Raw genomic sequence first — 17,507 nt, 5'->3', positions numbered from 1 at the left:
AGTTCACTAATACTCTTTACTTTAAGTTCCAGATGATAAACAACATCCATATTTGTGATTATTTCTTTTTTTGCATTTTGATTTATGGATAATTTCCTGAGACTTTAAAGTAAAAAAAAAAATCTACCAATCAAAGTGTATTTATAGAAGCCTTTACAAACAGGGCACCAAAGTGCTTTACAACAAAAACAGATGAAAACAAATTCAAATAACTAGAACAACACTCAGAGAGCTCAGATCTCCTACAAGATTTACACCGTCCACATGGTGATCTGGATCATCAGCAAAAGGTTCTCGATTGTTCTCGGTATCTTTAGCCAACAACCATGAAAAGTAACAGCGAATCAGAGTTGATGTGGAAAAACACACTTTTTTTTTTACCACAGCTTCAATTTGTTGGACGTCAAACAGCGGCCTGAACTTCATATGTACTGACACCACATTCACCCTGAGCTGCTTCCTTTAATCCACCAAATGCAAAAACCTTCTCAAAATTTAACTTCAAACAAACTGTCAGCCTGAGGTAAATTACATTTATACAAACATTTTTATTTTTCACAATAATAAAGTAAAGCTCATTACTTATTTCCATCGCGCACCTGACAAAGGAAATAGGTGAAGGTCTAATAATCATAAAGCTGTTTTGTGGGGTTCTGGTTATGATGAATCAGCATCACCGTTTGCAGCCTCAGAGGTGTGAACATACGGTGGTTCACAAATGAATGAATTCAGTCTGGTCTTGTAAGAAATGCATTCCCATAAACATTTGTATGGTCTATATTAGGGGCGTATAAAATCACCAAGTTAGCAAAGAGCCTTGAATTATCTTCCATTCTGACTTGGAATGAATTTTTTCTCTTGAAACGAGGCGGCGTCTATTCAGTCAAACATCGAGGTCTGGATGTAAACTCGATGTGAACACACGACCCTTCCATTGTCTTTACTGTCCTCCTCTAAGAGATGGGTTTCTTGTGGAAGAAAAAGTTTTGAATCAAACTCTTTTATTTACTTTTTTAAGAAGTTAAAATATTTCAGTTTTAGCAGTTCCATGAAATTGAGACAGATTTACTCAGTGGCTCTGTGACTCCTTTTTCTGGTCGCAAGTGGCCCGCGAGTTTGAGTCTCCAGAATTAGACAGATGTGTTTACATTAGACACGAGTGTCCCTAACTCCCTCCACACACACACACACACACACTTGTCCATGTCATTCATTTTTGATGGAGGAAGTGTAACCGCTGACTTCATGTGGGCTGACTATGTATTAAATGAAACAACAGAACAAATGCTAAAAGCACATATGCATATTGTCGTAAAACGTGTTACTTTTTCATATTTTATAAAAAATTGCAATATTTTAACACAAAAAATTAGTCAGACTTCTCTTTCTGACATTTTCTTCTCATTCTCTACTTTCCACTCTCTATCTTGTTTTGTTTTACTCTTTTGTTTACTTTTGTTTTAGATCAGGCATGGGTAAACTACGGCCCCCGGGCCATATACGGCCCTTTGGGCTGTTTAATCTGCCTCCCCAAACTTGTCCAAATTATATGATTAAATAACATTTTACCATAATTAAACCTCATTCATTTTACCTTTTTTTCCTGTAATGCTGCCTGTAAAAGGCCAAATCCTTTCATGTAATGGCTTTTACTTGCCATTTATATTAGTTCACACAAACACTCCATCCAGCTGTTTCTGGCCCCGCCCCTCTGTCAAAGACAAAGACAAAGAGTTTGCCCACCCCTGATCTAGATAAATCGTTCTATAGCAGCTGAACCTGTAACCCTTTATTTAGCACATGAACCCTATCTTAACCCTTTTTAGAAAACATAGATCATACTCTTGTGCTGATGAAGCTGCTTGTTGTGTGTTTCCGTTCCGTAGCTTCTCAGGATGACTGTGATTCCTACGCTGCGACAAATGACACCTTCATCGTACCTCTTCACTACCGCCTGAAGGGAGGGGAACATCTCACATGGCACCATAACAGAAAAAAAATCTTTAGTCGCAGAGATATCACAGTTGGCTTCAGGAAGGAGACTGATGTTACAACAAACGGATCTCTGAAGCTTGTGAATCTCGATAAAACTAAAGCAGGAACGTACGAGCCCGGGGTGTTTATTGACGGACACTTAACGGGGTCTCTGAAGACCATCACATTATGTATTCTGGGTTAGTACTGAATACATTTTCTTTGTTTGGTCAAGTAAATCTGGATATTCCTTTATTCTGTTCTGTTGAGCGTTGTCATATCAGACATGTAATATTTTATTGGATTTCAACTCTTTATTTTACTTCAGAATTTTACTTATAATGTTTTATTGAATCTCCTCCACTAAGACCGAGTTCCAAAGCCGCAAGTGAAGTTCCAATGCCATCAATCCTTCATCGAATTTATCTGCAATGTAGAACAGGTGAGAACAACTTCAATAAAACAAGGTTTTATTTGTGGTTCAGGGCAGCAATTTACACAATAAACGTGTGACTCTGTAGAGCAGGGGTCGGGAACCTTTTTGGCTGAGAGCCATGAACACCACATATTTTTAGATGTCATTCCGTGAGTCATAAAATCAGTTTAAAAGTGAATACAAGTAAATGTGTGCATTTTAAGTAATAACACTAATAAATTACAATAAGTCGCTGAATTATTTGTAATAACATTGTTATGCTGTTGCTAACCAACGATGGATATTACTTACTATTAATGCGACGTCTGGCGCTGCGTGGGTTTGCTGATGTCTTTGTGACTACAAAGTGAAAAGTACGATACTTTGTCTTTTTTTCTTTCAGCCATCTTCTAAAAAGGGTTTCTAAAATTACCGAGCTGACAACGCGATTAAAACGAGGGAAGTTTACTTCCTGATCTCACAACCGGCCGTTGGGACGGACCCTTTTGCAGGTCCGCACATCGACCGCTATTTTCGACAGCAAAATACAGCTTGAACAGTGTGTCTACCTCAACTGCGTTGCCTAGGCGATTGATTGATAGACAGATAGACAGATAGATAGACGCAACGACATGTATGTTTGCGACTTTCCCACTGAGATTACTGGTTTGACACTGTTTTTGAATGCAGACAGATCCGCTATCAATCGCCGTTTGTCCCCTTTCTCAGTGAGCAGAACGGCGTATATAAGCCGGACTTCCTGATCGCTGCCTCATAGCTTTCTAGTCGCCGGTTCATGCATGTGCAAAGGGGTGTAACAAAACAATTTTTATTATGAGGAAAGATTTGTCTGCGAGCCAGATGCAGCCATCAAAAGAGCCACATCTGGCTCCCGAGCCATAGGTTCCTGACCCCTGCTGTAGAGGATATGTAGTCTGCCATCCTAAATCTATGTTTTAATAGTGGATTGTGTTCATTGTCAGCATTCCCTACATATGCTGCTGCAAGGTTAACTGTAGAGTTCACGTATTCATACAGGAAATTCAGCCGTTATCTGCATCATCCAAAATAACTGTTCTTGTTTTTTTTGTAAAACAACGGAATATATTCCAAACCCCTTTTTTGCTTTCTTCGCTGTTCCATCTGTTTCGATGAAGCTGACACACTAAACAACAAGTAATAATGTTTATTACTTCATAATGCTAAGTAGAAATTGCTTGGCTTGGCTCCCCGCCATCGATCCCCTGCTGGTTGTGGTGACTTGGGTCTGGTGGGCCTCCTGGGCACCCCCCGTGGTCCCCTCATCCTCCCTTCTCCCTCCAGACCCTTTGTCCCTTGGAGTGTTCTGGGGGCCCCGTGCTGCCCTTGTTGGCTCCGGGGTGACAGCTCTTTGCTTTGGTGGAGGTTTCATGCATGCCAGATCCACCACATAAGCACCAATCGAAACTACATACAAGAGTTAACTCCTCCCCCCGGTCACTGAGTCAGTGGAGGTTGCTGGGTTAGTGTCCCTGGCTCTCACTTTGCTCTACCTCTTTTTCCTCAGATCGCCTGAGACCTTGTTGATCCAGATTCTCCTCTCGATACTCTTATAAATCTGGTGTTTTGGGATGGTTCTTAGAACTATGGGTTGATGAAAGGGGGTGAAACAAGGGGCGCAAATAAATCCACTCACTTTTATCTGCTATTAATGATGTTTCCACACAGCCAGTCAACAATCTCAACTTCAAATGGCTTCGGAACAACAAGGTATTGGAGAACTTTACCAATCAAACTCTGCGAGCAAAAACATCCGGAGAGGTGGAAAATGATTCTGTCAGTTGTAAAGTTTCCAACCGTGTCAGTTCGATGAGCAGCCTACCTGTCAAACAGAACTGCACCAACGCTGGTGAGTACACTCAAAAACACACGGCATGTTAAATTACTACCTAACTTTAAAACAAAAACTCAGTGAGAGTAAATGCAGTAATATTTAGATGCAGTTCAGGTGCACGTTCTCTTAAAATGTAGTCCAACTCACTTTGGATGGATTTAGAATTGCATTTGTGTTCAGTGCTCTTCTACCCATTCAAACTGTTGCGCACAGTCCAGGTCCATACAGTGAAACAGTCTGATACATCCTGAGGCACCACTAGAAGTCACGTCTTATTCAGTCCAACAAGGGACACAACAATCTCTGCATTATCTGCAGCAGACGGTGAACACTGCACTGGTTGGACATTAAACTGCTTGTTATTTGTATTTTATTTGTCTCGCGAGACCAATCAGTCTGAAAGTATTATTTTACACTTTAACGAGTTGGACAAATATTTGTATTAAATGCGCTGAACTAATGCGAGAACAAAACAAACAACACAACAACACGGAGGAGTCTGCAGATGGAAACTGATCCAGGCTCAGGTAGAAGATGCTGCTTTACTGGAACTGTTCAATGGGATTGATTAATCCATGTCATGTCGCTTAATCTCCTTTCTCCTGCTGTAGCCCACGTTCACGTTCACAACATGAACATTTGGATTTTTGTGGGCGGGGGCGCAGGTATGTTTGCTCTTCACAGACATCTTTTTAGCTTTATATCGGGAAGTATCTCGGTGAATGACGCTCGATCTCCGTGCTCATCAGGTGTTGTTGTGGTGCTCATCATCATCATCATCGTCGTTGTTTGCTGCGTCTGGAACAAAAGGAAAAAAAGCGTCGCAGGTAAGTGATGATATTGACTTATTTGATTGGACACACGAGGTGAAGCGTTATTTAATAAAGGACTTTAATAGCATCTCATCCACCATTGTGCTTTTTCTTCATCATCATCATCATCAATTAACAGATGAGGACGAGCTGCGTTTAGGCTGGACCAACAACAACCAACAACCTCATCATCATCATCATCATCATCATCATCATCAGCAGCAGCAGCAGCAGCGGCAGCAGCAGCAGCAGCAGCAGCAGCAGCAGCAGCAGCAGCAGCAGCAGCAGCAGCAGCAGCAGCAGCAGCAGCAGCGGCAGCAGGCTGGCCACACTGGTTCTCGCCAACACCGGGGCAGGCAGCTGCGTCCCAGAAACCCGGAACGCCAACATGGCGACCCTCAGACCAGCCCCGGGAGACGTCCACAGGTAACGGGCTGCTCTGTGCCGGATCACAGGACACTTTGACTCATGCAGTGAAGCAGTCCAGTGATTTACGATGAATCAACTGCACTTTCTTCTTGTCCCAGGAGGGGTCGCCACAGCAAATCAACGTTCTCCACTTCACCCTGTCCTTTGCATCGTCCTCCCCAACACCAGCCACTCTCATGTCCTCCCTCACTGCGTCCATGTATCTTCTCCTGGGTCGACCTCTAGCCCTGTTCCCTGGCAGTTCCATCCTCGTCTGGCCAGCCTGTACCGATCCTTCTCTCCCTCTTTACTATCTAACCTGTCATACAGGTCATCATCTGCCCTCTGTTTGACCTTTGCCACCTCTACTTTTGCCTTGCGTCTCATGTACTCCTGTTTACGCTCTTCTGTCCCCTCAATGTCCCACTTCCTTTTAGCTAACCTATTTTCCTGTATGCACTTCCTGGTTCCACCAGCAGGTCTAATCTCCTTATCTCCTTCCAGAAGACACAACCAGTCCTCTCCGACCTAAAATAAGTATTAAATCCTGCCATTTCCATCATTTTGGCAAAGTCCACCAGCATCTGTCCTTCTAGGTTCCTGTCCTGAACAACAAACTTGCCCATCACTTCTTCATCTCCTCTATTTCCTGCACCAACATGCCCATTGAGGTGAAGATTAGTTCATCTTCTGGTGGAGAAATGATGTTATTGTGGCGCAGCAGTGGCGCAGCAGTCAGAGCTAAAGCATCACATGCTTGATTGGCTTGTCCAGGGTGTACCCCGCCTCTCGCCCGTTGACTGCTGGGATAGGCTCCTGTGTTGTGATGCTCTCGGGACCGTTACCAGTCTGATCTTTCTTTCTTTCTTTCTTCACTTCCTCTCAGGGCTCCAGACCACTTCAGAAGAGCGAGGAGCATCCTCCTCCTCTTCCTCAACCCAGGAAGAAAGTGCCCAAAACATCCAGAGTGGGACGCAACGGTCTGAGTGCTGGAGTTTAGACAGCGTGATCACTGCTCTGCTCCTTTCTTCTTCTCTAATCCTAAATCCCCAGCTCTCATCCAGGGAATTCAGATCAAAGTCCAGTTTTCATTTCTTGTAATCCACATCTAATGTGCCTTTCTTCTCCTCTCCTCTTTTCTGTTGTTCGCCCTTTAGTCCTCTGGCTCATCTTGTGATGGAAGCAGAGACTCCAGTGTTTGCTTTCTGTTTTAAAACATCACTCAAATCAGATTTGGCCGAGTGTAAAGAGCCCCGTTTGTCACATCTCCTGCCTCGAAATATTTGTTCATTGAATTGTCTGTAATGTTGCAAATTAAAGTTTGACATACAAAAAAACATGGAGAGCTCTGAAAATGAAGAATATGTCAGATTATAAAACACAGATTTTTATGTCATGTGGACGTGTAAAAGTGTTTCTTCAATCCTAGAACAGGCACCTAGGTATAAAATGAAGACATGCATTTGATATTCTGGTACATTGAACGGACGGAGGCCAGGTCTGCATGGACAACCCGAAAGAAATCCACCAGATGTCGCTGTGGCATCATGTGGACAGGATCAGTCAGCCGAGTCGATCCACGGCCACAGCAGGGGAACCATCAGACTCCGTTCCAGTATGTGTGTGTGTGTGTGTGTATTAGTGGGTCCCACAGTAACACAGCCCATCGGCGCTGCCCGGTCTAAAGCCTCTTCTTGTAACAAGGGGTACCAGGTTCTTTTGAACAGCGCGAGTTTGAAGATGGAGATTGAGGGTGTCCTTTTGAATGTTGCTAGTGGTGGTGATTGGAGCAGACCTCAATGGGAATGTTCAGGAAACAGAGGAGATGAAGAAGTGATGGGCAAGTTTGGTATTCAGGACAGGAACCTAGAAGGACAGATGCTGGTGGACTTTGTAAAAAGGATGGAGATGGAAGTAGTTAATACTTATTTCCAGAAGAGACTAGAACATAGGGTGACCTACGAGAGTGGAGGGAGGAGCACCAGGTGTAAGGTCGTAGTAGGAGAGAGTGTAGCCAGCCAGCATAGGCTGGTGGTGTGTAAGAAGACTCTAGTGGTGAAGAAGAGGAAGAGGACAAAGTGGTGGAGGCTGAAGAATGAAGAGTGTTGTGTGTCTTTCAGGGAAGAGGTGAGACAGGCTCTGGACGGGCAAGAGAGGCTTCCAGAAGACTGGAATACAACAGCTAAGGTGATCAGGGAGACAGGGAGCAGAGTACCGGGTGTGTCTTCTGGAGATAAGGAGACCTGGTGGTGGAACCAGGAAGTGCAGAAGTCCATACAGGAAAATAGGAAGAAGTGGGACATTGGGAGGACCGAAGAGCGTAAACAGGAGTACAGGGAGACGAGACGCAAGGCAAAGGTCAACCAGAGGGCATATCTAACCTGTATGCCAGATGGAAGAAGTATTTAGAGTCCTGAGGAAGTCTGGAGTGTGAGAGACGTGTGTCAGAGCAGCACCAGAACAGGCTGATTCCAGATAAACCTGAATTTAGATCAAGGTCAGTCTTAATTCTTCCAAAATCAGATACACTGTGTGTGTCCGGTGTGTATTAAATGTCAGCTGTGTGTGTTTGGTGTCTGCTGAGTCTTCACCCCCTGGACCCCTTTGACCCGGAGGTAGTCCAAACCTCTCAGCCCTTCAGACTGAGCGCTGACCTTTGACCATGCCGCTGACTCGGTGTAAATTCATTGCATGGTGGGCCGGTCACGTGAGCGGATCTGAAGGCTGTGTGTGTGTGTGTGTGTGTGTGTGCGTGCGTGTGTGGACGCGTTAGGCAGCCTGTTAGAATTGTGTATTATTGTGTTGTCGACTCAAACGTCTGAAACATCGTTTCACCTTAAACGGGGGGGGGGGGGGGGACGACTTTTACAGACGTTGCTCCATCAAGTCGGTCACGTGGCGCCATACTTTTGAGAAATCACTCCGTCGTGGGATTATTAGTACCAGATTGGATTTCATCAGAAGGATGGGGCACAGACGAGGGGAGCTGCAGATCCTGACAAAGGGGTGGATCGGGGACATTTGGAATAGCATTACCAGGTCAAGCTGGAGTGATTTAAATGCTGTGGTGTGGTGTGTGTGTGTGTGTGTGTGTGCGTGTGTGTGTGCGTGTGTGTGTGTGTGTGTGCGTGTGTGTGTGTGTGTAGGGTCATGGGTCAGGGAAGCTAAACAGATGTCGGCGTTCTGATCGGTGCAGATACCAAACTGACATGTCGTTGGCTCCGTCCTGCGATGAAGTCTTTTCTGCCCCCCCGCCTCCTGAGCTCAACGAGAACCTGAACCCGGCCGTGTCCACTCAGGTCAAAAAACCAGGACACCATCTTCGGCTCTCATCCCGACTCTCAGAATTCACCCCGGGAGTCACGAGAGGGCCGGAGGGGACTCGTCCTGCCTTTGTGGTTCAAGCATGTGTGGAGACATCGTGAGAGACAACGTGAGAGACAACTCAGCCTACCTGCAGGCAAGGACAGCCGATGTCCCCCGTCCTGGTGCGTTCAGGCTTCAGGGGTAGCCATCATGTCACAGGTCTCACATGCTCCGTGAACAAGGAGGCCTGGGAGGTTTACCTCCACCTGGGACCTCCCTGCTCCTCTCCACTCCTCCCCCTCCGGCCCTCCCTCCCTCCCTCAGCCAGCCCCCCCCCCCCCCCCCCCTCTCTCTCCCTCTCTCTCCCTCTCTCTCTGTCCCAGTCTCTCACTTCATTCCGTCAATCTCTCCCAGCAGTCCGGTCCAGCGTCGGTCCGTGAGCCATGGGTTTGGACTCTGTCCCGTTGGATTGAGAAACGCGGAGTGCGCCGGTTTTCCTTTGCGGCTCCGCCCGGAGTGCGGTTTCATTGACCGGCTGTCCCACACGAGACAAAGAAAAACGGGAATAATTAAGAAGAGAAGCCCAGAGAAGACGAGACGGGGACCGAAATGGACAGCTCTCTGTTGACCGTCGCGTTTTGTCTGTCCATGTTCGGTAAGAAACGATCATTTCCTTCAACGCTGAGAGCTCATTAACTCCGGTGCATGTCGGGATTCTCCAGCCGGATCCCTCGCTGCGAACCCCGTTCAGAACTAACTCGATTCTATTTCTGACAGCTTCTTGGTAAACGTCGACGCCACCTTAAACCCCGCCATGAACACAGTCCGACGTTTTAACACCCACTGCTCAGTTCGGCTTATTCCAAGCAGGTCTTCTGCCGCTTATTTTAAATAAAACGCGACGCCTTCTTTCTGACCGTTCCGGCTGGCCGACAGACGACACCGCGTTTGAGGTGGGAGAAGCCGAAGAGCTGGTTCCAAAAAAGTTAACATTTCGGTGTGAACGGAGTTTATTAAACGCGCCGAACGGACTAATTGAGTCACAACATCGATATGAATTAAGAATATATTCTATTGAAGGTACTGGCGTGGGACGAGGAACCGGAGATTTTGAAATGCCTTGTTTTTAAAGGGAGTCTGGCGTCGCTTCCGTCAGAGGGCGACGTGCACCTGGCAGGAGTCCCCTCTGTAACGCGCCTGTACAAAGCGGCAGGAGTTCATTTCAAGCTGTGGATGAACAAACGACAGGAGGAGAGGGACAAACGAGTCCAGAGTCCAGAGTCCAGAGTCCTGGGGGGGGGGTCCTCCTGTCTGCATGAGCCTCCACCAAATATGAGGAGACCCGATCTGACAGGGTCCCATTAGCTACTTCTGAAGTCACGACTGGCCTCATTAGGTCTTTGTGTGCACCAGTCAACCCAGTCTGACTAATCAGAGTGGTGTAAACCAGAACCGTCACTGGGCCAGCCCAGATAAACCAGCAGTATGAGAGGCTCTGCTGTGGAAGAGCCTGGGCTTAAATTAGTGGACTGTACCATGATCGAATGTCCTGTGTGTGTGTGTGTGTGTGTGCGCGCGCGCGTGGTCTTCTCAGTGTCTGACCAGAGGACGGTGTTCCGATAGTCGCACCTCGCCGTGAGACCAGAATCTGGACCGCATTAGTTCTGTCTAGATTTCATTGATGGTAATTTTCTCCAGGATTCGGATCTCGAGCTTTGGAAGATGAATTTACTTCTTGCTGCATCGGGGTCATGTTTAGGCTGATCTCAGGGGCACGCGGGGGCATTTATGTTGGCACGCAGAGGCAGAAATCTTTTTTTGTAATTTATTGAACACCTCATCAGAAATGGAGCACACTTAACCCTTTACCTCCGGATGGTTAGGGCAGGCCCGGCCGTCATTACGGCCGCAGCACCAGCACCACCTGCTAGTCAAAGTCGGTGTCTTTGACCGCCGCCGGTTCACGGAAACGGCAGTGCATTATTACCGTAACACCGGGCACAGGCGGCATTAGCGCCGGCGTTGATGTTAAATAAATGCTAATGTTTCATACGTGCTGTGCGTCCCAGATTCAGCGCATCGCAGCGAGTCTCTTGGGAGTTCCGTCGGCTAGCTAGCAGCGGTGTTAGCATGGCGAGTAAACCAAGTTCCAGTCGTTCTTTACAACATAGCTGGACGATGGAGCGTGGATTCATTTCAGGAGGAGGCCGGGCGATGTGCGCCCTTTGCTGTGAAAGTCTCTTGCATCTGAAACGGTTCCTTCCTCGGTGTCTTCCTCCATCTCTTCCATCCAACCGGCTCCTTTGAGCCGCTGACGGAGGCTTTTGTGCCAGACTTCATCTTAACTCCCACAAAAAGGAAGCGTCCATTAACATTAGGCTGGAATCTGGCAAAGTAAAGGCGTCTGCGGGTATTGAGGGGAATCGTTGCGCCCGACATGCAGCCGGATGAAGTGTTGAGAGGTTCTGACGGTCCGGCCTGGTGACCGGAGCGCCGGTTCCTCTCAACACCTGCAGATAGCTTTACGTTTCGATCAGGACTCCTCGGGACCGGCAGCTTGTAGGTGATTTCTGCTCGTCTGAGCTGGAATGTGGACGAGTTCCCCAAACAGGAAGTGAGCGTGGAGCGGCTGCGCGTCCTCGCATGGTGTGTTGGTACGTGCGGCCCTGGAATATGAGTCAGCGTTTGCTCTGACTGAGAGAACAGGGTGTGACGGACGAAAGCACACCTACAGGAGAACCCGGCGTGCCTGATCCGCTCACGAGATCAGCTGGAGTGAGACGGAAGACGCCGCAGTGGTTGGTGGTCTCTCAAGCGTAATGACGTGGACGTCTTCGTGAGGAAGCCAGTCGTTTCATCGTCTGTGTGTGTGTGTGTGTGTGTGTGAGAGAGTTCTTAACGTAGAACACGCATTGAGTCCGTCCTCTTCATTCAGGAAAACGTACTATAGGAGGAGGATGCTGATGGTACCGTCCATTTGTCTCATGAGGACAATAACAATGTGATGAAGCTGACTGGGTCCACCAGCCTTGTTCCTCTTACTGCGATGCCCTCTCTGCACCTGCAGGTGGTGGATGCTTGGCCCGGGTGGTGACGGTGTCTCCTGGCCCGTTAATCCGGGTGGAGGGCCAGCCGGTCTCCATCAGATGTGAAGTCCGTGAGTATGCGGGGCCTCGAGAGCAGGTAAGACTCGACCCATTTCATGGTGAGCATTCGGGGGTTGATGTGTTGGTGCAGTATAGCAGGGGTCCAAACCTTTGTCCTGCCCCGGGCTGTATTACAGTATTGTCGTTGTTTTTCTACATGGGCATGTCGCGGTGATCTCTACATCTTGATGTGGAGGCGGGACTAATCTCATAGCAACGCCGCTTCCAGATCCGACTCGTCACGCTGCTCTTTGCCCTTCAGGACTTCGAGTGGATGATGTCCCGGGACGCCGGCGGCCAGAGGGTGAAGATCATCTCCACCTTTGACGCCGGCTACTCGCACCCGTCGCTCAGCAAGCGTGTGGCGTCTGGAGACCTGTCGGTGCAGCGGCGCCAGGACAACGAGGTGGAGCTGAAGATAGCGGAGGCGAAGGCGCAGGATGCCGGCTTCTACTGGTGCCAGACGCCGAGCACCGACTCCGTCATTAGTGGGAATTATGAGGCGCAGGTCCAGCTCACTGGTGAGACACGGGGCGGGGGAGGGGCTGGGCCTCGGGCTCAGGTGCGTTCACACCTGCGCTAACAGAGATGTTGCTTTAGCGCGAACCGTCCCCGACAGGGAGGCGGGGTGAGGAACCCCCGAGTCATCACTTCCTCTGGATTTAATTGGTCTTTGCGCTGGTACCGGACCCGTTTACATCAGAGCTCCCGGGCCGCTGCGTGATCCGGGCCTCATGAGCGTTTCCTGCCGTGACTCCTGAGTGGCGATGAGCTGACTTGGCGCCATAATGCTCCAGCGTGTTCAGCGCCGATCCCCAGACGCCTCGTTAAATCTAGACCTGAATAAATCAGCCCCCCCCCCCCCGGGCCGTGTGCTGTGTTTGTGTGTGTTGCGTTTATGCACAGCGACGTGCCCGTCAGCCGTTAACAGCCCCCCCCCCCCCCCCCTTCCCTCCCCACGTGTGTTTCAAACAAAAACATTACAGTCTTATCTGGAGCTGCTGGTTGACCTTCACACGGCGACCTTCACCGGATTGGGAGTCGAATCTATGACTGATCAGCGATCAACAACCAAATCGCACCATAAACCGATCAATACAGCAGAGTGTGTGTGTGTGTGTGTGTGTGTGTTACTCTGCTATTAATTTATTCCTGTGTTTTGTCCTTCTTACCTGTCAGTCATCCCCAACACCCTCAAGGTCTCCCCACAGGCCCCGCCCCCAGTAGTCCCAGAAGGAAGTGACATCACGCTGTCCTGCATCGTCAGCAGGGAGCTCGTCCACCCGACCTACCTGTCCGTCACCTGGTCGGTGAAGAAGGGCGCCACATCCGAGGACGTCCTGGCGTTCGGCCCTCAGGGTGACGTGACCGTGGGGCCAAAGTTCGCCCGGCGCTACGCCGACGGGAGCATCCGATTGGTCCCCGGGAAGAATGGGCTGTTTGAACTGGTGATTTCCAGAGTGACGTCGTCCGACGAAGGGATTTACGAGTGCAGCGGCACGGAGTGGACGCACGAAAGCGGCGGGGGATGGGTCAAAATCGTGCAGAGCACACGAGAGATGGGGACCGTTTCCGTCACCCCGACAGGTAAGAGAAAGGGGCGGGGCTGCCGTGCTATTGGACTCCTCATCCTGTCACTCCAAACATGTTTACGAACCTTAGCCGTCTGCTGATCGCGAGTTGAGGGCGTGATATCTCATATTTGATCGGCTTAAGGATAATTTGGTCGCCATGGTAACAGGCATGCCAGCATCACAGGTGATTTCTCTGGGTTCGGAGGGAGGAAGCTGTCGGAGGCCCGTGTGTGACGGCATTAACGCAAAAACTTTCATCGCTGTCTAACCCGTTTCCATGGTGACAGCTAAAATAACTACCACTGATTTACAGTAGGATGGTCCAGACTGTCTCTGTGACCAGGAGGGGGGGCCGAGGGGGGGGCATGGGAGAGTTCCCCCTCTGCCTTTATTTTAACAGCACCTCCTCCTCAGAGAGTCTTTTTCTCTCTCGTCCCCGAGAGAGGCCCCGGCCCCGGCCTTATTCTCTCCGCCGCTGCATTCATTTTGGTTGCCGTGGTCACCGTATCTTCTGAAGTGCTGGTGAACACCCAGGGCTACGTAATGAAACCGGGGACGAGCGGCGCGCACACACGGGTGCATTGTGTTCCTGCCACTCCATCTTGACTTTGCGTCTTGAGTAAAGAGGGTGAGATGAGTCAAACAGAGTGGACGTTGTCTCTTTTGTCCTGTCCCAGACACCAAACGGAGCATCTCGCCGTCTCGGTTGTTACCGGCGAACGCTTTGAAGCCTCCGATCTGCCTTTAATGCCGCGTCAGCAACTGGATGAGTCTTGAATAGAACATCTAGGCCACATGAATAAAGGCACAAACTCTGTTCTATTAATAACCGATAATGAAACGGGACTCGCTCGTAACGTCTGGATGGGAGCCGACTCGAGCGCCGACTCGAGCGCCGACTCTGCTGCACCTCTGGTCGCCGCTGACCTTTCCCCTCCTTCTTTTATTCCACCTGTTTCTTCTCCTCATCCTCACGCAGGAGGGGCATTCTACTACTTTGAGCAGCTGCTGAAGACCTTAGCGTGAATGACATGTTACCCCGCGCGGGTAAAAGGGACCAAGCGCCTCAAACGTGGGTTTAGGTGGGTTTAGACTCCGGTCCAGCGTGCTCTGCCGGGGAGGTGTGGCCGTCTCAATGATTCGCCGTCGCAGAGAGAACTTTGAACTTCGAAATGTGGCCGGCAGGAGGAAGAGGAGGAGTTGACTCCATTTAGTACTCTCGATGTAGCTAATTAAGAGTCAATGAGTAAATACAGGCAGTAAAAGTATGAAGTAAAAGTACTCTGTTCCTGTAGTGTATAATTCACGATGGCACGTCTAGTATTTTTCCATTTCATCAGGCAATCCTCAAAGTGACTCGTCTCAAATGTGATGTCACGCAGCGTGACCGAGATATTTTAATTAACACGTCTCGATTGAGACGTGCCGAGGCCGACGGCGGCCTGTGGATGCACGCAGACGGGGTGAACACATTCCTAGTCGTGCTGAGGTTGAGCATCGTCTCCTCGCTGCTTCTGGAGTCGCCATTCGTTTGGGACGGGGTCTGGTTCTGTCCAGGGTTTCTGCCTGTTAAAGTTCCTTGCCTCCTTTGCCAAACCTTTTGTAGTTTTCTCGGTTCTTTTATTCAGAGGTCGGTAATCAATGAAGAGAATGCTGATAAAAACAATTCAGGTACAAGTTGGTGATGAAAGTCGGCGCTGAGCTTCGCACTCCGGTCCTTGTGTCAACGAAGGACATTCTTCATGCGTTCTCCTTTTAACACCATAGCTTGCCCCCCCCCCCCCCTTAATGTGATCAGTATAATCAATATAAAGCTAAACGTTGTGTGATCCTAGCATGACGTCTCTCTGTTCTCTCCAGGTCGCTCCCTCAGCGTGAAAGCGTCTTCCTCTTCCTCCTCCTCCTCCCCCACGGCTCCGATCCTCTCCCCCAGTAACACGCTGACCCTTTCCTGCTCCGTTGCCGCCGACAACTTGCCGGCCCTTGCCCTGGAAGTGACGTGGCTGGCGGGCGGCCGCGAGATCGTCACCATGGAGCGCAGCGGCGTCGTGGCCGCTAACGTGTCGTCGAGCGGCGCGCAGGGAAAGCGGGGGGAGGCCAGCCTGGAGCGCACCGGAGCTGGGGAGTACAGGCTGGCGGTGAGGCGGGTGAGCGGGGAGGACGGCGGCGTCTATACCTGCCGTGTCCGAGCCTTCATCGAGAAAGGAGGAAGGAGCGCGGGAGGAGGAGGAAGATGGCACATGGCGGCAGAGAAGACGTCGAGCCCTGTGACGGTGACGGTGACGCAGATCAGTGAGTGGATCCGCCCCTTTTGTTTCTGCCGACGGCGGCGTTTCGGGCATCGCCTGACATCATGCTCCGTGTTCTGATTGGTGAATCGGCACGCGGTGGGTGTCGGTGCGGGTCGTCCAATCCCGAGCGGTTTTATAAGCGACGTCCCCGCTGACTGGAATCAGACGAGTCGTGATCTGAGATGAACGCATCAATTCATTCGTTATTTATTTTTGTCAGATTAGCGGTGTTCAAAATAAACTTTATGTGAAGCAGCAGTTACAGAAACGTTTTCTCAACACATTTTATGATGTCATTCATTTGACATGCCCCGCCCACCATGAATTAAAAAAGCCCACATGCATTAGAAACTTCCTTTCCTTGTTAGTAGTCAAATTAAACAAATAAATAAAGTTATAAATGAAATAAAACAATGTTAGATCAATTATTCATCCCAATTGAGCCGCGTCAGATTGAGGTGCAAAAAGCAAAGTGAGACGACTTTAATTTCCGAGTTTCTTTGTGTCCATGGGGCGTCCCGCTTGTCCCGCGTTTCCAGCTCGCTGCTGATTGGCTGTTTTACCCGTGCCGTGGCTCTGCATGTAACCAATCGGATCAGGTGCTGTGGGTGGGACAATGCTGGCAAAAGAGAGGCGTGGCTTCATTGGAGCCAAAATCAGCATGTTTGACATTGATCTCTTATCGGTCGATCCCGAGTGTAAATCCACTTGAGAGGGGAATGAGCCGCTTGGCGGAGGTCTGTGCTCTCCGAGTGCTTCTCTAGTTATTACTTTTACAAACATTAAACTAACCTTTTTAAAGCTGCAGGAGAAAATCCACACTGCTGGCTTCACCTCGTCTGTTATTGACCAATCAGAGGCTCTTCAGTAAATGGAGCGCGCCGATCGAGGAATCCTAAAAGTCATCAAAGTCGTACACAAACCACAGAAGAAGAGAAACACAAAACATAAATCTGCCCACTAAAACATCCTGAAGCCCAAATCTGACACGAATGTGGATCCTTCAGTCTCTCTCTCTCTCTCTGTCTCTCTCTCATTGTGGGATTGAAAGTAGGTTTGCTGCAGACTTTCTCCCCAGAGTAATTACTACACACACACACACACACACATGCATACGTGTGTGTGTGTGTGTGTGTGTGTGTGTGAGAGAGAGAGAGAGAGAGAGCCTGTTCTCACTGGTGGGACTCCTACGTTTTGGCCTGGGGCTTGACATTCCTTCGTGCCGCTGAGGCTCTGAGAGGAACATTTCTAATTGACTGGAACTCATTTTATCCTCATTTTGAGGCGGAGCCTAAACTCGGTATCATGGTATGTCCACCGGGACGGCGATGACTTGTCCACTGGCTGCATCTACGTGGACAAAATGTCTTTAATCCGATCAGAGCTCGGGTTAAAATTACGATCGGACGCACTGTGATCATGGACCCTTCTAATATTGATCCGATTAGGACTTGGTGTTCGTGCATCACGCTCCGGATCAGAATAAATTATTTTGACATGCACAATTTGACCAAATATACCGGAAATAGTAGAAGAAGAAGAAGCCGCAGCGACTTCCGTTGGAAACAAACATGGCTCCACCCCTTTCTGCTTGAAACGTTAATGTTATTTTGCGCATTTTACCTGCGCTGTGAACACAGCGCCATCCCATCATCATTGGGATCCGAACTCTGATCGGATGCATTCTGGGTATTAATTCCATTTTGCT

General features: G+C 49.0%; 2 protein-coding genes across 2 annotated transcripts in view; both read left to right on the top strand.

The window, feature by feature from the left end:
- The first annotated feature begins 1,471 nt into the window (after positions 1-1,471).
- Positions 1,472-6,752, top strand: LOC137911874 (cell surface A33 antigen-like). Its single transcript, XM_068756219.1, has 8 exons — positions 1,472-1,475; positions 1,887-2,174; positions 2,343-2,416; positions 4,097-4,277; positions 4,874-4,927; positions 5,012-5,089; positions 5,214-5,500; positions 6,369-6,752. The coding sequence occupies exons 1-8, from the start codon at positions 1,472-1,474 to the stop codon at positions 6,480-6,482; spliced, it is 1,080 nt and encodes a 359-aa protein (XP_068612320.1). The 3' UTR covers positions 6,483-6,752.
- Positions 6,753-9,400: 2,648 nt separating this feature from the next.
- ptgfrnb (prostaglandin F2 receptor inhibitor b) overlaps positions 9,401-17,507 on the top strand; it is a 25,352-nt gene continuing 17,245 nt past the window's right edge. The window contains exons 1-5 of the mRNA XM_068756400.1: positions 9,401-9,443; positions 11,856-11,971; positions 12,197-12,455; positions 13,114-13,521; positions 15,369-15,800. Coding sequence (XP_068612501.1) covers positions 9,437-9,443; positions 11,856-11,971; positions 12,197-12,455; positions 13,114-13,521; positions 15,369-15,800 — 1,222 coding nt within the window. The 5' untranslated portion in view covers positions 9,401-9,436. The remainder of the gene's footprint in view (positions 9,444-11,855; positions 11,972-12,196; positions 12,456-13,113; positions 13,522-15,368; positions 15,801-17,507) is intronic.

Source organism: Brachionichthys hirsutus, chromosome 24 (assembly GCF_040956055.1).
Source record: "Brachionichthys hirsutus isolate HB-005 chromosome 24, CSIRO-AGI_Bhir_v1, whole genome shotgun sequence".
NCBI lineage: Eukaryota > Metazoa > Chordata > Actinopteri > Lophiiformes > Brachionichthyidae > Brachionichthys > Brachionichthys hirsutus.
This window is presented reverse-complemented; position numbering and strand designations above follow the sequence as displayed.